The 19,445-nt window shown below is 39.2% G+C and overlaps 1 protein-coding gene across 1 annotated transcript in view; it reads right to left on the bottom strand.

Moving 5' to 3' along the window:
* Window positions 1-2,017: 2,017 nt before the first annotated feature.
* The window catches only part of adgrl4 (adhesion G protein-coupled receptor L4), a 522,719-nt gene continuing 505,291 nt past the window's right edge, over window positions 2,018-19,445 (bottom strand). The window contains exons 18-20 of the mRNA XM_034293731.1: window positions 2,985-3,076; window positions 2,611-2,779; window positions 2,018-2,515 (exon numbers count right to left, since the gene is read on the bottom strand). Of these exons, the coding sequence (XP_034149622.1) occupies window positions 2,453-2,515; window positions 2,611-2,779; window positions 2,985-3,076 (324 nt within the window). The 3' untranslated portion in view covers window positions 2,018-2,452. The remainder of the gene's footprint in view (window positions 2,516-2,610; window positions 2,780-2,984; window positions 3,077-19,445) is intronic.

Genomic DNA, 19,445 nt, shown 5'->3' with positions numbered 1-19,445 from the left:
AGTGTCCCCATTGACACTTGGTCAGGGAGGTTCAGGACATTTTTAGGACAACCGAGATTTTGAGGACCATAACTATTTAAGGAGGAGTCAGTTATTTGTTTTCTAATGGTGATGATCTTTTCATCAAAGTAGTTAATGTATTCATTACAACTAAAGTGAAGACCCACTTCGCTTGCTAAGCTTTGCTTTTTTGTTAACTTTGCAACTGTATCAAAGAGAAATTTTGGAATGTTTTTGTTCACCTTAATCAGGTTGGAGAAATAAGCTGATCGAGCAGACCTGAGTGATTTTCGGTATTGTAGTGTACTGTCTATCCAGGCTAGTCTAAATACTTCCAACTTGGTGGAGCGCCACTTTTGCTCAAGTGCTCTGTATTGTCTGTGTACCAGGGAGTAAGTTTCTTGTTGCGTATTTCTTTAGTTTTTAGTGTGTCTAATGTATTTCGCAGTGTTGAGTTTAGATCCTCGATTTGATCGTTTACAGATTTATTTACTCTGTCGTTAATGAGAGAACTTGTAAGAATATCAAGGAATATATTTGTAGTCCGATAATTTAGAATACGGCTTTTGAAACTCATTGTTTGCGGAGCAAGTGGATTTCTTGTTTTAACGGGAAATGTAATAAGACAGTGATCCGATAATCCAGGATTTTGGGGGTAAATTATTAGATCTACAATATCTATTTCTCATGACAGGACTAAATCTAAGGTGTGATTGTGGCAATGTGTTGGACCTGAGACATGTTGGATAAAACCCATTGAGTCAATTATGGCTTCAAAGGCTTTTTGAAGAGGATCATTGGACTTTTCCATATGAATATTGAAATCGCCAAAGATTTGAATACTATCTGCCATGACTACAAGGTTAGACAAGAATTCTGGAAACTCAGTGAGGAACATTGTGTATGGCCCGGGGGGCCTATAAATAGTAGCTATGTAAAACGATTTATCGGCCTGGTTAACTTTCATTAGTAAAACTTCAAAAGAATGAAACTCAGTGATATGTTTGAGAATAAATTCATATTTACTGTCATAAATATTAGCGACACCCCCTCCTTTTCGGGACGCACAAGGGATATGATCACTAGTATAACCAGGAGGAGAGGCCTCATATAAGACAGTGAATTCATTAGGCTTTAGCCACGTTTCACATAAACCAATAACATCTAGTTTATAGTCAGAGATTAATTCATTTATGGCAACTGCCTTTGGCGCAAGGGATCTAACATTTAGGAGTCCCATTTTGAGATGTGAGGTGATACAGTCATTTTTATTCGTGACTGAGGCGGAGGAAGGCTTTATCTTAAGGTTGTTTTTGTTAGCACTACCTTGTTTAACTTTTCTCAGCCTGGAACGAGTCACAGTGGCAATAGGTAAAGCTGTACTAACTACTCTGGCTATGCTATCGACAGAATCCACTATGCTAGCAGGCTGGCTAACAGCCTGCGGCTTGACCTGCACCCTACCTCATGTTAAGGCTATAGGAGTGAGACTCCTGTCAATGTTCCTAGATAAAAGAAGAGCACCACTCCAGCTAGGATGGAGTCCGTCGCTCCTCAGCAGATTAGGCCTGGCCCTATTTCTGGGAGAGTCCCACATTTTTTTAATGATACTTAGCCTCGGGTGTTCAGGGGTGAGTAGTTCCGTTAATTATGTCCAAAAAGAGTCCCGGTGTAGTAAAGTTGGGTAAGAGGTCAACAGATAAAAATATTGCGTTGGTAAAACTCTTAAAATATAATTTTGACCAATTAGTTTATATAGAGTAAATTCGAAAAAAGTTTGGCAGCTAGCCAGGTAGGTAACAGCAGGCAGCGTACAGCACGTCAACAATCCGCAATCTCAACAATAGTTGAGCCGGTACCATGCATTGGAACATGGCCATTAGTTCAGGAACATATTATGGCAAGCAATGGCGACCGATGGCTGTTTCTATATGTTTAAGATTTAAGATACTTTTTTTCTATTATTTCCAAAAAAGTGGAAAAGGAAGGTTTTGAGTGAGGAACAGAAGGGTTAAAATTAAGTGCAAATAATTTTATTGAATTATTTTGAGAATATTATTTTTAAATGTTTATACTTACATGGTAGTGTATAGGTTGGCTAGGTTTCCTTTATGACGTCACGTAAATTTTTTACAGCATGCAAAGTCACAGCATTGGGACTTTTGATATAATGTATATAATAATGCAAATAAATATGTTACATGTGGTTATATTAAATGCTACCTACCCAAATCTAACAAACATGCATAAATATATTTACCGAATACATACTATTACTTGAACAATCTGCAACAGTTGAACAAGTCTGTTCCCATTATTATTATTTTTTTGTCTGGGAAACTAGTAGAAGACATGGTAAAAATATATTGCATTTCGGTACTCTACATGAAAATGAATAAGATATGCCAGTAACATTCACAGAGGATGGGTCCTCTGGATATGACAGACTTCTTCATCTCAGGCAATCAAAGCAACATGGCACATTTTTGAACAGCCGGTAGTACTCCTCTTGAATCTGTTAAAGTAAAATAGAATAACACATAGGAAAATAATGAATAAAGTATAGTAATTATGAATAGAGCAGAATATATTTATGAAAAATGTTGTTACCTTTCTGGACAACACACAAAGGAAGATAAAGATAAACATCCCTTGGAATGCGTTGGCAATGGTGAAAAGATAGGCAGTGAGTGTGGTCTCGTTGAGAATGTGTAGAACGCCAAATGTCCAGGTGGCACCCAGGACGAAAAGAAGGGCAAGAGCACCGCGAGCACAAGATCTGGAAGGACCATATATACATATTCTTACTCAGTCAAGTCTCATGCTAATCAGTTTAACAGGAAAATGTGTAACTTGAGCTCCGAAGTAACCGCTCAATAGTCAGTACTTCAAAATATTAGATATCCAGAACATTTCTCAACAAGAACTGGATTTGGCTTTGCCTTTAAGTCAATACATTATTGTGATGTTTTTGTTGGTGTTACCTTATGTTTTTGTAGTGACTAATCTCTGGCTTCTTCACTGCAGTATGCCGGTACACTTTGTAAATTATTACTCCAAAAGCCAGCAGATTGACCTTAGTACAAATAGAAAAACAGTGTTTTTCACCGAAATTACAAAGGTGTCCTGGAATGCATTGCTGGTGTTGGAGGTACTCCGCCCAGATTTAAGCACCTCTGTACATTTTTCCACATCAGTCAATCAAATTAAGGTATCAAATATTACAATAATGTAAGCTTGTTTAGTAGTCAGTTATCATGGGGCAGCAGTCAGGTAGCACTCTAGTGGTTAGGGCATCTGACTAGTAAGCAAAAAGTTGCTAAATCATTTGCTAAATTATTAAATATAAATGGAAAATCTATTTTTATTTAACCGTTATTTAAACAGGTCAATCACTCATTTAAGAACAATAGTTGGGTCATGATGGACATACAGACAACACTGCTTGATATTTTTTTTAATCACGGTCAATCACTGAAAAATATGGTTATTCTCTTTGGCAAAATATTTATCGTTAAGGCTACATCAGAAGGTTCAAATAGACAGCTTAAAAAACATTAAAGGAACATGTAATCATCACAGTATAACACCAAGTCAATTAAACAGGGATATCAATCTGTCCAGTTAGGAAGCATAAGCTAATGTGAATCAATGTCACCTGTTTTGGTGTAAATGAAAAAGTGAAAACAGGTGCAGTGGAGGTGCAAAACAGCAAGACAACCCCCAATAAGGGAACGGTATTGCAGGTGCAGCTGCAGTGCAGATTAATCTATCGGTGAGGAGGCTGTATCTGTAACCGGCTTTGTTTACACAACTCTAGCTCACGTTAGCTAGTATAGACTAAGAGCTCCAACAAAAATGCCAACAGGTTCTATTAGCTGCTGGTAAACTGATGCAAATTTGTCTGTGAGGATGACTTATCCGGCAACCAGCTTTGTTTACTAAACTGAAGCCCATGTTAGCTAGTATAGACTACTAACTCAAAATTGCCAACACGTTCTATTAGCTGCGGGTAAACAGACAAAAATCTATCTGCGAGGAGGCTTTATCCAGCAACCAGCTTTGTTTGCAAAACTGTGGCTCACGTTAGGAGTGGGATTTATTGCAACCTAATGCCATCAAGAACCTTGATGTGTACGTGGATGAGGCTGAATTGGCTCCAGCGTGTGCAACCGATGGCATTGACTTTCAAGCGCTTATCAACCAGGCAGTTTTGGAAACCTTCCACGTACCCAAAGAAACCAGAAGAAGAGGCAGAGGGCGGAGGCACTCTCAATTTAGATAATTCTGTCATAAGTCCCATTCTGCAGGAATAGTATGGGGAGGCACGATTTTGATTATGTTGGGAACGGCCATGTCAGTTATCTTCCCTGACTGATAACATTCCGGAATGACGGCCTGTCTTTTAGACAGTTAGGTAGATTTGATTTTTATTAACACAATAGGGGACTGCACATTCTCAAAATGTCTGTAAATTTTGCTTGTTGCTAGCTTGTTAACTCTAATGAGGTCAGCACAGTAGTTTAGCGGTTTTGGCACAGCACAATTGCAGACGTTTACAGACGTTGTGAGGTAGTGTTTACGAAAAAATTAGTTTGGTTTCACGTAGAACATAACCATAGATACAATGCTCGTTTTGGCATATGTTTCAGGAGAACATATGGGGACCTATATCAATACACCGTGGCTTTCCCATTTTGGAAAACTGAATTTATCATATATTGTTGAACGCTTCATCGGTTTCCCCGGTCAGTAAAAAAATGCACGAAAAAAAACTCTATGAACTAGGATAATGCTAGATAATCTGTGAATAGGCACCAGGTTCAAAAATAGTGAACCTTTTGATAGGAAATAGGCATGAGAAACTTAACACAACACGTAAGTGCTGACTGATGCAGAACAACGGACAATAGATAAGATGTGGTTGCCATTACTGATAGGCCCCACACACCCTGTCCACACCTCCTCCACATTGTACATATGACTGTCATAGATTCTATCGATAGACCCATGGACCATAGAGGATAATAGACTGTGGAGGATTGGAGGATAATATTGGAGGATATTGGACTGTGTTATGGTTGGCTACAATCACTGACCGCCTATAGTCCTTGTATTGGCATTAAGGACTGTATTAACTTGTAATCATTGGAGAGAAAATGAAAGAATGGAAGGTTAACATCGTAACCTCATGCTGAATAAAGATCTCCCCTGACTTCTAGTTGCATTCATTTTGTATGGATCAAAACTGGATGAAATCTAACACTTTCCTTTAAGGAGTTACAGGAATTGTTTAGAATTGATACTTGTAGCTGAATGCTCTGATTAGGCATGACTAAGTAATAGGTTTAAACTAAGCTATAACTATGGGAACTTAGAATTTAACTCTTTAACAAAAAAGTTAACCTTGTCAAGAAAACAAATGTGAAGTAGAAATGCACTAAATATTCTATCTCATCAATACGATATTTGATGACATCTTATTACAATTCATCAATATCGAAAATGTGATTATGACAAGAATCCAATTTGGTCTCATCTAGAAAGAAAGGAATATAGCCTAAAAAGCTGTTGGACTATTCTACATTTTATATTCTGGGAAAAATAAATGTGGGATGTAACATAATAGTAAAAAGGGAAGTTTTGCCGTCTTTGGACAGTAGATATGACAAAACGTTCTCAGTTACACACATGGCGTCAATGTCTGCTCTCATCAAGTTTGAACCTGGCCGAACTCGGTGGCAGCAATATTTTCCTCTAACATAATTTCCCGCTTGCTCTACTAATCTCCAGGTTTACTTAGACCAAAAATTTAACTGATGAATGTGATGTCCTCTCCCTTTCTATTAATCGGGGGTTAATGAACACTGATGGATATGAGCGGAGTCAGAGAGCTATGACTCCAGCTCCATCCAATGGCTCTGCAAGACTCATCTACCAAAACATCACCTTAGTTTTAACCCCTTTGCAGGAATTCTACAGGGTCTATTTCTATAACCTCACCAGCTTGGTTCTCCGACGATCTGTGATGAAGAATTCTTAACACACATTCACACTCCATCATACATTCCAAGTAATTCATATGTCTAGACCATATTAAAAACCTTTATGAGATCAGAGATGCTAATAATGTTTCTTCTACTTCTATTATTCCACTGATACGGAATTATATATACTTATTTCCTAGATGTTTGTTCTGTAATTTAGTTTTCCTTGTTGGCCTTATTCTAACTTAATTTACAAATTGGCTATAATGTCTTATTGGCTTTACGATCATACCACATGATTATTCTAAAAAAACTGCGCCGCTCCAATAATATGGATCACTGATCTCTGGTTTATGGTAGTTTATAATATGTCATCAAATCCTTTATTTTGAACTCACTTTCCTTGCTTTATGCTTCTTTTTGTTTTTCTCCAGTTGTCAATGTTTTGGTCCCCGTGTAATTGTCTTTCCTCTGAGTAATCTTACTTTAATGTGAATGCTTACTATATGTCCTTATGGACACAAAAGACTGAAGAAACAGAAAAATGTCAATTCTATGTTTATTTATACACTCACCTAAAGGATTATTAGGAACACCATACTAATACTGTGTTTGACCCCCTTTCACCTTCAGAACTGCCTTAATTCTACGTGGCATTGATTCAACAAGGTGCTGAAAGCATTCTTTAGAAATGTTGGCCCATATTGATAGGATAGCATCTTGCAGTTGATGGAGATTTGTGGGATGCACATCCAGGGCACGAAGCTCCCGTTCCACCACATCCCAAAGATGCTCTATTGGGTTGAGATCTGGTGACTATGGGGGCCATTTCAGTACAGTGAACTCATTGTCATGTTCAAGAAACCAATTTGAAATGATTCGAGCTTTGTGACATGGTGCATTATCCTGCTGGAAGTAGCCATCAGAGGATGGGTACATGGTGGTCATAAAAGGATGGACATGGTCAGAAACAATGCTCAGGTAGGCCATGGCATTTAAACGATGCCCAATTGGCACTAAGGGGCCTAAAGTGTGCCAAGAAAACATCCCCCACACCATTACACCACCAACCTGCACAGTGGTAACAAAGCATGATGGATCCATGTTCTCATTCTGTTTACGCCAAATTATGACTCTACCATCTGAATGTCTCAACAGAAATCGAGACTCATCAGACCAGGCAACATTCTTCCAGTCTTCAAATGTCCAATTTTGGTGAGCTCGTGCAAATTGTAGCCTCTTTTTCCTATTTGTAGTGGAGATGAGTGGTACCCGGTGGGGTCTTCTGCTGTTGTAGCTGATAGATATTGGGCATGAAAAGTAGCTGAATTACACAATGTATGAGAGTATTAATGATCTCTGTACGAAGGACACTAAGTAGGAAATATGATGCCCCATTTCTGATGATTTCCACACATCCTGTCCATACCTCCTGATAGGAGTTTTCCATCTGACTGTCATAGACCCTATGAATAGACCCATGGACCGTAGGTTGGCACATACCATTGTGAGGAAACCTGTCTGTACCTGATGATATGCATGTATTTTAGTTCTATTCTCTTGTTAGAGGAGTGGTTCGTTATCTTGTGCTATAAGAGGTACCGTATCACAAGCAGTTGGTATCTACTACTGAGGGGCCTCACACAACCTGATAAGCTGTGGAGCCAAGAAACTTAAGAAGGGACACTATTAGGCCATGTAAGGTTAGGATGTAGAATACACGTATGTGATTGGAAGACAGCCAGATATTGGTGGGGATGTGCTGGGACATAAATACTGTGTCCACTTTGTAATCATTGGAGAGAGAGAGAAATGAGAAACCGAAGGGAAACATCATAGACTCATGCTGAATAAAGATGGATCTCCCCTGACTTCTGGTTGCATTTATTTTGTTCATGGATCAAACTTGGACAGAATCTAACAGTATGGTGCCGTGACCCGGATAGATGGATTTGCACTCTGAATGGTGAGTCAAACCACTCTAAAAGAACAAGTCAGTTAAATCAGCATGAGTATCCAGATGAACACATCTGGAACAATAAGAAGACCTAGAAATGAAAGAAAGAAATTTTTTAGGCAATGGAAACCTGTGGTTTCCACCTGTGGACTTACGTTGACACTGAAAGATGTGTTCTTAGTCTTAGTCCAGAGATTCCACAGAAGAAGATAAATCTTCGTTAAGTCATCTAGAAGTCCTTGCTAAATCTTCCTTGTTGTGATGGGAAGTACTTACTAGACTGAGTAGTAAGTGACACATGTGTAAAGTCCTAATATAGGCCACTCTTTAGTGCAAAGCTTCGGTATTCATCTAGAAGTCCTTGTTATTTGGATAGCAGGTTGACGCGTATGTAGTAATAATTTAAATCTTGTACAAGTAAGGGGAAGAAAAAGACGTCTTTAAACAACGTGGTAAATACAGGGACTGCAGCCCTCCCGTTGTAATTTAGAAAATGGTGAAATCCTTGGCCTATGAGATCAAAAAGAGTTTGAAAATAGATAACTGTCACCAAGAGATAATTAAAAAATATGCCATTGTTCCAGAAGAAGATTTTTGGAGTTTTTTTGATATACAGAAAATATGGGAAGAAATTCAAAGAATGCCTGATGAATTACAAAAAACACAATGGTCGTTGATTGTGTTATCAGAAATTGAAGAATGGATTGATAAATTCCTCAAAGATAGAATGAGAAAGAATGTGTTCGGGCGTTGGCTGAACAAATGGCTGAACTGGATAAGTTGGAAAAAGGAACTGGAAACGTTGAAAGCAGGAACAACATCTAAAGACACTCAAAGCCCATTAAAAAAGAAATCAGGATCATGTCACTATTGTGGAATCATTGGACATTGGCAGGATGAGTGTCGCAAGAAGAAGAAGAACCAAAAGAAAAAGACAGGATGCACAGACAGTTGGAACATGAGACATTCTACCCACATTCCGATCAGCAGCAAGGAAAGTTCTCCCATGTATGGAATTCAGGAATCAAAGACAGAGGATTTCCTGGTGATACCGGGAACTGACGTGAGCTAATAATCATTGATTAAGAGTTTTAAATGTGTTTCCAAAAATGTATCATACCTAAATATTGAGTAGAGCTGGAACTTATCAAGGAAACCTGATCACTTCCCTTGATAATGACCATGCTTATTCAAGTTAATATTAGTTTGAAAGCACTTTGATGGTATATAGCATGTTTTAATAAGCATTGGAAATAGCCTGTTTTGTTCTGTCATGCTTGAACATGTTTTAATAGGTATTCAAGGAATAGCCTGTTTTGTTGTGCTTTGTCATGTTCACTATGTAAATTTAAATCAAACGTATTTATTGCATTGATGATAATGTTTAAACCGTAAGGCCTCAAGGAGGGTCTCACTACAGGCTTTAACACGAGGGTACATCTAACCCTTGTGATAAATTAGAAATTGGTACAATGATGATTTTGTAATCTAGTAAAATAGTCTCATGGTTTTCTTACAAAAGGTTAAAATATTGTGTTTTCTCTTTCCTTATATATTATATCAGTGATAGAATGAAGAATCCACATGGTGATAATCTTTAATGTTAAGAAGACACGCTGTGTCCCATGAGGACTGAATATAAATCCAAAACAGCCATAAGCCTTTACAGAGGGTTTCCCCCAAGTTGGAATGCATGTGTGTTGTCTCTCTCTCTCTGCCTTGTCACAGGACAACTGGTGAGAGGGAAACAATACACATAGGGTAATAATTTTTTTAAATAGACACGTGGCTTTCCATGTGCACTGAATTTGGTTCTAATATATGTTATAAATTGGTTTTAGACAAAAGATTGAGATTACAGTCTCATGTGAAATTAGGACAAAAAGGGTGAAAACCGCCAAAAGCGAGTTTTTCCCCTACAATAAAATTGTATATTTTATTCTGAATTTGCTTTGGTTAATTAGGAACCGTTTAATTTGTTCTCTAGTTACTGAGATGACATATGTGTTTTAAAGAACAAAAGCTAGATACTCAGTTCTAAATAGGTTGACTGACAAAAATAGACTAATCCTGGGTTCTAAGAGCAGCACAGGAGGGAGGAGTGCTTGAGCCAATTCCCCCACACACTGCCCTGTGTTAGAATACATAGGCTTACTTGGGTGGTCATGTCTGTTTTCGGTTTAGTCATAATTTGTATCAATGTTTTGGAATGTCCACAAGAATGTTAAGTAATTGTATAGATATGACAAGCATATTTTTACAAACTGCACACAATACTAGAGATAAGTAAGACAATAAATCTGAACCTTCATTTAAAGGATATTGGCTAGGTTGAGAGAATAACATATGGTGCTACTGACAGTCTGAGGACCATGTACAGATTTTTAATACATAGAAACCTAAATTTCATACACATTTTAAATAATAATTTTTGCCTTTATTCATGGCTAACTATAAGTGGGAAAAGTCAAGGGCTCCAGGAAGGAGGGCAGACCCCTAGGATGACCCCAAACAACCTCTCCCATTAAATCAGGGCAGCCTATTACTAAGGGTTCAAATTGAGTGTTAAGACTGGTCTCAACTGTGGTTATTTCCTCAAAATAGGCATATTCAGTTTTGGGATAGTCAAACATTAGGTAAAGGTTAGACCCATTTTCCACTCAATAGTTTTAATATAGGAATTTATGGACTACAGTGAGGGTGGAGACCAAAAGTCATCCTCCATTGTTGATGATAGAGTAATTCTGATGTCAATAGAACCACAGATGTGGTCAAAATATAAGTTGTGATTTAGTCTTTGGCTGACCGCCACTATTTGGAATGAAAATGAATCAAAGTTGGAGAATTTTACTTAAATGTAGAAGGTCAATTAAGACATTGTTTGTCACAAGGTAGTTTGGTCGTTGCCTTTAAAAATGCTAAATTTGGGTGCTGTAGATATGCTAATACAATCGCCCTGGTGGTTGCAGTAGATGTACCACTGGAACTTGGGCTGGAGTTTTTCTCTCCTAAAATTTAGTTGCTCAGCATATCCCTTAGTGGGCTAACCAATTTAGTTAGGCATGTGCCAAGAAACTTCAGGATATTATAAATGCATGATAGCCAATTAAAGAATTTGAGAGCTGTTTAGCTCTGTAAGACGAATGTGTCAGTGGGTTATATGGTTTATAATTCCTTCGCACAAGACTGTGTTGCACATTGATGTCTTTGATTGTGTTAGTGAATGTTTGTGTTTATAACATTTCCACTTTGTTGTTTTTGATGAATATACAGTACGAAACTCCATAACAAATGGATTCTAGATCCATCCCTATTACCAAATCTTTATTTTTACATGTCCGTCCCAAAATGATGGCCAGTGTGGGTTCAGGATGGCGCCTCCTGTGGCCGTATTCGCCGTGATTCTGCTTTCACTCATGGTGTCGCTTTCCATTGACTTAATGAAGTGAAAGCAGGGGGGATGTATGATATGATAACTGATTATGATTGGAAATAGTTGAGCTTAGGGCTCAAAGCAAATCAAATTGTACTTATAAGGAGTTACATGAACATTTAGTTTTTTTTCTGTTTGCATAGTTATAATGCTGCACTGGCATTTGTTATGTTTTACATCTTCCATTCCTTGGATTTGTTTTCATTTGTTTATTTGTAAGGTCTAACATTTTAATGGTGGAATATATTAGATCTTACCATTTTTGATTTGGTTATGCATAGTCAAGTCTGATCAGACAACGGAATCTCATTCTACTGCTAGGTGCTATCCAGCATAAATATAGCACATTGAATGAAACATCAACCAAGCCCGTTCTAGATGGAAAAGGAAATTTGACATGGACTTTTGAAACTTGTCTATGGAACTTCTGAGATCCCCAAGTTTTCAAGACTGATCTATTGTCTTCATTGTTGGGAGTTGACGGAACCAGACCAAGTGGATGAAAGTCAGATGGACTGTTGAACCACACTAATCGTTGTTTTGCAGTTATACTTTCAACAGATCAGGACATCACAACCCCCTTTTTTGATGATACATCACGTCACTGACTGGACACAGGCAACTGAGTGTGTGAGTACCAGCAACATGTTCAAGAAGGATTTCTACAACTACACTGGTTGAATCTGTTCCGAATCCTCCTGACCAATCACATGGCAGAACGATGCCAGGGTCAGATCACTTGGCTTCACATCCCATTTCCAGATGAATCATTGACAGCAAGATGAGAGGAGAGTCCAGAGGGACTCCACATACTATAGGTCAGAGTACCACGGGCCAGTTGACTGGAAAGGTCACATGGTCCCATCACAGTAGAAGACACTGTTGTGGTGTTAATCTTGAAGTAGTGAAGTTTTGGAAACTCACTACTCCACTACACACCTACACTGACTTGTTAGAACAACCAGGCAATTTGGTGGGTCCACATCACACTGACTGCAATAGCTGATATTGGAACTTTACATCACTGATGCAAGACAGAGAAGACTGAAGACTAGAACTACAGGACATTTGATGGGAATCCAGCTTCATTCTTAACAATCAATAGTTTTCCTAAATTGACAGATATTTTGATATCTTATGTATGTATGTATGTTCATTCCTCACAAGGCAGGTAGAGGACTACATATGATCACTACCCAAACATTGGTCATTGATACTTGTCTTTTTATGAAGCTGCATAATAGTCATAATTACAACAACTGTCCTGATATGTTTAATAGTGCCATATTCCTTTTCAAAAGGTAGAAACTGTCACTAGTACATTCATTGGAGTTGAGTGTTGTGTTACGTTCAGGATATGTTGGGTTGTTGGTATGATGTTGACGCATGACTCATGATATGGACAAGGGGGGACTTTGATTGTTTAAAGGGTTTATTGTGAATGAATTATGCATTTCATTAATATGTCATGTTAGGTCTGTTTCTGTTGGACACGGGTTAGACTGATAGTAGCCTGGGACTTGATGTGTATGACAAAGATCGATCACAATGGTTATTGTGATTGCAGTACCATACAGTGCTATGTGCCAGGGCAAGCTGTGTCCATTGCATCTTATTTTCACTTCATTTCAGGAATAATAAAGCCTCATAGGCCAGATAATCCTTTTTATTATTTTTATTTATTGTTTTTTAACCAAAGTGTTTGGACCTTTTCAGTTCATTAGGAATTGGACTGTAATTTTATTTTTGCTATTTTTATCAACATGTAATTATTATATGTTAATCATTAATGTGTGAAGGGGGGACTGATAGATATTGGGCATGAAAAGTAGCTGAATTACACAATGTATGAGAGTATTAATGATCTCTGTACGAAGGACACTAAGTAGGAAATATGATGCCCCATTTCTGATGATTTCCACACATCCTGTCCATACCTCCTGATAGGAGTTTTCCATCTGACTGTCATAGACCCTATGAATAGACCCATGGACCGTAGGTTGGCACATACCATTGTGAGGAAACCTGTCTGTACCTGATGATATGCATGTATTTTAGTTCTATTCTCTTGTTAGAGGAGTGGTTCGTTATCTTGTGCTATATGAGGTACCGTATCACAAGCAGTTGGTATCTACTACTGAGGGGCCTCACACAACCTGATAAGCTGTGGAGCCAAGAAACTTAAGAAGGGACACTATTAGGCCATGTAAGGTTAGGATGTAGAATACACGTATGTGATTGGAAGACAGCCAGATATTGGTGGGGATGTGCTGGGACATAAATACTGTGTCCACTTTGTAATCATTGGAGAGAGAGAGAAATGAGAAACCGAAGGAAAACATCATAGACTCATGCTGAATAAAGATGGATCTCCCCTGACTTCTGGTTGCATTTATTTTGTTCATGGATCAAACTTGGACAGAATCTAACATAGCCCATCTGCCTCAAGGTTGTGCGTGTTGTGGCTTCACAAATGCTTTGCTGCATACCTCGGTTGTAACGAGTGGTTATTTCAGTCAAAGTTGCTCTTCTATCAGCTTGAATCAGTCGGCCCATTCTCCTCTAGCATCAACAAGGCATTTTCGCCCACAGGACTGCCGCATACTGGATGTTTTTCCCTTTTCACACCATTCTTTGTAAACCCTAGAAATGGTTGTGCGTGAAAATCCCAGTAACTGAGCAGATTGTGAAATACTCAGACCGGCCCATCTGGCCCCAACAACCATGCCATGCTCAAAATTGCTTAAATCACCTTTCTTTACCATTCTGATATTCAGTTTGGAGTTCAGGAGATTGTCTTTACCAGGACCACACCCCGAAAGGCATTGAAGCAACTGCCATGTGATTGGTTGATTAGATAATTGCATTAATGAGAAATTTAACAGGTGTTCCTAATAATCCTTTAGGTGAGTGTATATTAAATTATTCTTCATTATTTAGTATAGACATGTATACCTATATTCTTAATCTCTGTCCTAGAAGCTATCATTGGAATGTTAACACAAGAACCGCCAGGCCTTTCAGAACCCCAGTATCCGCCAGAGCCGAACACATCCTTATTAGCATACAATTTTCCTCCATAGCATCACCAGCCAGAGCATCAGCACGTCTACTGGGTTGTTATCAAACTATATAAAATAATTAATGAATTAAAGATTGTTTGTTTAAAATAGTCAATAAATTCCAATACTACAAGAATGTGTTCATATTCAAGGTCTTATATTATTATTTTTAAATTAAGAATACCAAGAACAATTATCTAAGAACACAGGCTATAGCGTTTTCAATCATTTATTAGGCCCTACAAATGTACAAAATGAAAATCACAAAGCCAATCTATAGGTGACATGAATTGTCAATGGGTGACATGAATAAGTTATGGAAAACCGAAAGGAGTTATTAGAAAAAGACTAGGTCCAAAGCAAATAGGCTATGTAAACTGTGTCTTTGATTTCAATGCCAATGCATAAATCTAATCTCCTAGATTACTTGTCTATAGGTGACATAAATAAGGCATCAAAAAAACAAAGAGGAGAAAAAAACAAGGATCAAAATGAATAGGCTAATGCTGGTCTCTGGGCTATCGAGTTGATAGCCCAGTTTAACGCCAATGCATAGCTCTAGTGGTAAAGTACATCGTTGGTATTTCATTTAGTTAATAATTATTTAGCCTATACATTTTTTAGAATACTAATCTTCAGTAGAATAAGCATTCGGGTACCAACGCTAAGTGCCATGTTGGCTGATTAATTCGGAAAACAGGTAAATAGTCTCTAAATAGTTTTCTGTTTGTTAGTTTAGAATTCTGACAACAGAACAATGTAATATACGCCTATTTAGAAAAAGTAAAGGAGGAGGGTGTAGTTTCCAAAATGGCAGTTTTATTTTAATTATAATCTCAAACGCCAATTGGCGTAGGCATTTGCTCCACCACATAACGTGTGATTTTGCACGTACTGCATGAGTGTAGGTAAATAATAATGATAACTTTGTCTAGCGCTTTAATGACTGTTTGAAGCACGCTACTCAGCTCATTATCAAGGGCCTTGGAAGCGAGAGCTTCCCTGTGTATAAAACAATGAGTGAATCTTACGTGTGGTACAACAACTTATACCTTTGTCTTAAGACCCCCGTCATAGCAGGAGCCTCATCTGTACACACGCCCATACAGTTATCCCAACTCAGCCCTCCTCCTGCATCTTAACATCAAGTTTTCTGAATATATCCTGTGTTGTGCATGTCCCATCAAGCGTACTGCAAAAAAGCATATCTTTGTGTAGTTTGCCTTCATAACAGTATCTGACTAATTCGAGTAGCTGAGCTGCATGAGATACATATATGGATTCATCAAGTTGTAGTGAACATTTCCCAAATGTTTTTATACAATCAATAAGCTGACTCTTTATGTCGTTAGCCATTTATTTATTCGTCGAGCAACGGTGTTATCAGACAGTGGGACTTTAAGCTGACTCGCAATTTGTTCACCATGTATAGCTTGACACATGGCTATACATGGTAAAAATTTGACTCTTGCCAATTGTGTGTGGCTTTTTTGATTTTGCATGACACTTAAGATGCAGCTTGGACTTTGGAAATTGTTGTAGTATGTGTGGTCAATACATGCTTTTGACCACACAAATGTTATATCTATTGTTTTTTCAATGTGTGTTGGGTGTTTGGAGTGTCTCTTCAGTTTTACCCGCTTCAAACTGTCATTTGCTAGTACCACCGAACACATTACACATTGTGGATGTGCATCCCCATCAACCACGTAATCCATACCGAATGTAATCGTCTTGATATCTCCAGCTTTGCACAGTTTCCAACTGCCTCTCACTTTGCTTAGGAGGCTCTGCTTCCACTGGTGTTTTGTCTAGCCTGGGCTCGGTATCACTGTTAAATTGCGGTTCAACATTTGTTGCTCCAGTTATTTTAGGCCTAGATTTAACAAGTTTATTTTTACGAATCAGCCACCAATCCATCTTAAGCTAATATATGTACTCTCCCAAATTAGCTTTGCTAGCACACTGGCTATTAGAAATATTGCATCAACCAATGTGTATTTTTACGAGTTGAAACAAGATAGGGCCTATATAAGCTTTTGAAACTATGTCGTCCCCTATAGGCATCCAAGGTAAAATGTACAATTTAGTGTCTTTTTCTAGATGTCACTAACCTTAACCAGAATAATCGGACATACTTTTCCCTTTCAGCTTTTAACTCGCAGTTTGGGAACCTCTGCTCTAGACCAAAGCACAAAGTGCTTTACACAGCAAAAAACAGCAAAAGTAATAACATGTTGCACAATAAACATGTATTTTTGTCACTTTCCAGTTACATTCCACTTTTCTATACATTTTCTGAACGTTACATATATTCTCATCATTCCAAGGATATACTTTAAAAGCAGGCATTGACCTAGATTGAAAATAATCAATTTCATCAAGAATACTCTGGCATAAACTGTTAAATATATGTATTGATTCAACAGTATTATATGTGGCCTCTTACGTTTTTGCTTTGACTAGTGAAAATAACAGACCACTTTTAATTACCAGTATGAACAAATAAATACACTGAAACTAGACAGTTAGATGCTGAAGCAGCAAGCAAGTCAAAGAAGAGGAGCGAATTCACATTCTATTTAATTTTCTACCAGTGGTAGCTTGCTAGTTAATGTTGCCTAAAAATGTATTTCCATATCTAATTGGTGAAATAAGGTAAGTAACATGTAATTGTGTCAATATGATGTGCATTTGGTTTTATAAAAAGTATTCTGTTTACACCAAACTTGCTATGAATGTAAACTATGTCTAGCTACAAACTCGGCAACAGCTAATGACAAATTCAGTCTCAAGTTTGGTTTCTACTGCATTATGGCATTGTTACTGGAACAGCTAGTTTACTATTACATTACAAAATACACATTTGCCTACATTAACTTTTCATGATGCATATCCACCATTAACCACATGTCCATGGGATAGATGAGACTATAGAATATATCTGCAAATCAGATAATATCTTTCTATGTGATATACAACCCATTGTTGCTATGGATTTATGACCTAGGCAACTAATTTAACTATGTATTTAATTTCATATTGTTTACATAGGAATAGATGAATGAAGACAAAGGTGAGGAAACTTGCTTACAGGTGTATGCAGAGGAACGGGTCACTGACATCTATGGTAGGCTCAGACTCATGGCAGATTAGAATATTGAGAAATGGTACCATTAAGGCTTTGGCTGATTCATACTATTAGGCTTGTGATATTTTAGGCCTAAGTATTTTATTTTAATCTCACTTGGAAAGGATGGGCCTGGAGGGACTTGACAGACTGGACAATGTGCTACTAAGGCTGCACGAGGGGCTATCCTATCCTCACAGGGATAACCATCATTATTCATACAAGCACAATAAAATAAAACAAGGCAATAGGACCAAAATTTAGGCACGTGCTGGAATCTAGTGTAGCAGTCTAAATTCCCAACTCCAGACTGCACATTCCCCCTGGTGATAGGTTTCGAGCCCTTGCTTGGCCGACTGTCTGCCCTTCATCTGTCTCCCTAGCCTCTTAAAAAAATATATATAATACCTCCAAATATGAAGAGATTCTGGCAAACCATCCGGCGCCTCAGGAGAGGGAAACAGTGCCCTACCCACACTGTTTACAGTAGAGGTGGGCAGCTGTTGACCTCAACTGGGGATGTCGTAGGGCGGTGGAAGGAGTACTTCGAGGATCTCCTCAATCCCACCGTCACGTCTTCCATTGAGGAAGCAGAGGATGAGGGCTCAGAGGTGGACTCGTCCATCACCCGGGCTGAAGTCACAGAGGTGGTCAAGAAACTCCTCGGTGGCAAGGCACCGGGGGTGGATGAGATCCGCTCTGAGTACCTCAAGTCTCTGGATGTTGTGGGGCTGTCTTGGCTGACACGCCTGTGCAACATCGCGTGGCAGTCGGGGACAGTGCCTCTGGGATGGCAGACCGGGGTGGTGGTCCCTCTTTTTAAGAAGGGGGACCGGAGGGTGTGTTCCAACTATAGGGAGATCACACTTCTCAGCCTCCCCGGGAAAGTCTATGCCAGGGTTCTGGAGAGGAGAATACGACCGATAGTAGAACCTCGGATTCAGGAGGAACAGTGTGGTTTTCGTCCAGGCCGTGGAACACTGGACCAGCTCTATACCCTCTACAGGGTGATGGAGGGTTCATGAGAGTTTGCCCAACCAATCCACATGTGTTTTGTGGATTTGTAGAAGGCATTCGACTGTGTCCCTCGCTGCATCCTGTGGAGGGTGCTTCGGGAATATGGGGTCCTGGGTCCTTTGCTAAGGGCTGTCAGGTCCCTGTACGACCGAAGCAGGAGCTTGGTCCGCATTGTCGGCAGTAAGTTAGACTTGTTCCCTGTGCATGTTGGACTCCGGCAGGGCTGCCCTTTGTCACCGGTTCTGTTCGTAATTTTTATGGACATAATTTCTAGGCGCAGCCAGGGGCCGGAGGGTGTCAGGTTTGGGGACCACACGTTTTCGTCTCTGCTCTTTGCGGATGATGTTGTCGTGTTGGCCCCTTCAAGCCAGGACCTTCAGCATGCACTTGGACGGTTTGCAGCCAAGTGTGAAGTGGTGGGGATGAAAATCAGTACCTCCAAATCCGAGGCCATGGTCCTCAGTCGGGAAAGGGTGGCTTTCCCACTTTATGTTGGTGGAGAGTGCCTGCCTCAAGTGGAGGAGTTTAAGTATCTAGGGGTCCTGTTCACGAGTGAGGGAAGGATGGAACGGGAGATTGATCGGTGCAGCTTCTGCAGTAATGCGGTCTATGTATCGTCTGTCGTGGTGAAGAAAGAGCTGAGCCGCAAGGCGAAGCTCTCGATTTACCGGTCAATCTACGTTCCTACTCTCACCTATGGTCATGAGCTTTGGGTCATGACCGAAAGGACAAGATCCCGGATACAGGCGGCTGAAATGAGCTTTCTCCGCAGGGTGGCTGGGCGATCCCTTAGAGATAGGGTGAGAAGCTCGGTCACCCGGGAGTAGCTCAGAGTAGAGCCGCTGCTCCTCCACATCGA

Source organism: Esox lucius, chromosome 8 (genome assembly GCF_011004845.1).
Source record: "Esox lucius isolate fEsoLuc1 chromosome 8, fEsoLuc1.pri, whole genome shotgun sequence".
In the NCBI taxonomy this organism is placed as follows: Eukaryota; Metazoa; Chordata; class Actinopteri; order Esociformes; family Esocidae; genus Esox; species Esox lucius.
Note: the sequence above shows the minus strand (reverse complement) of the source record. Positions and strands in the feature narration are given on the sequence as shown.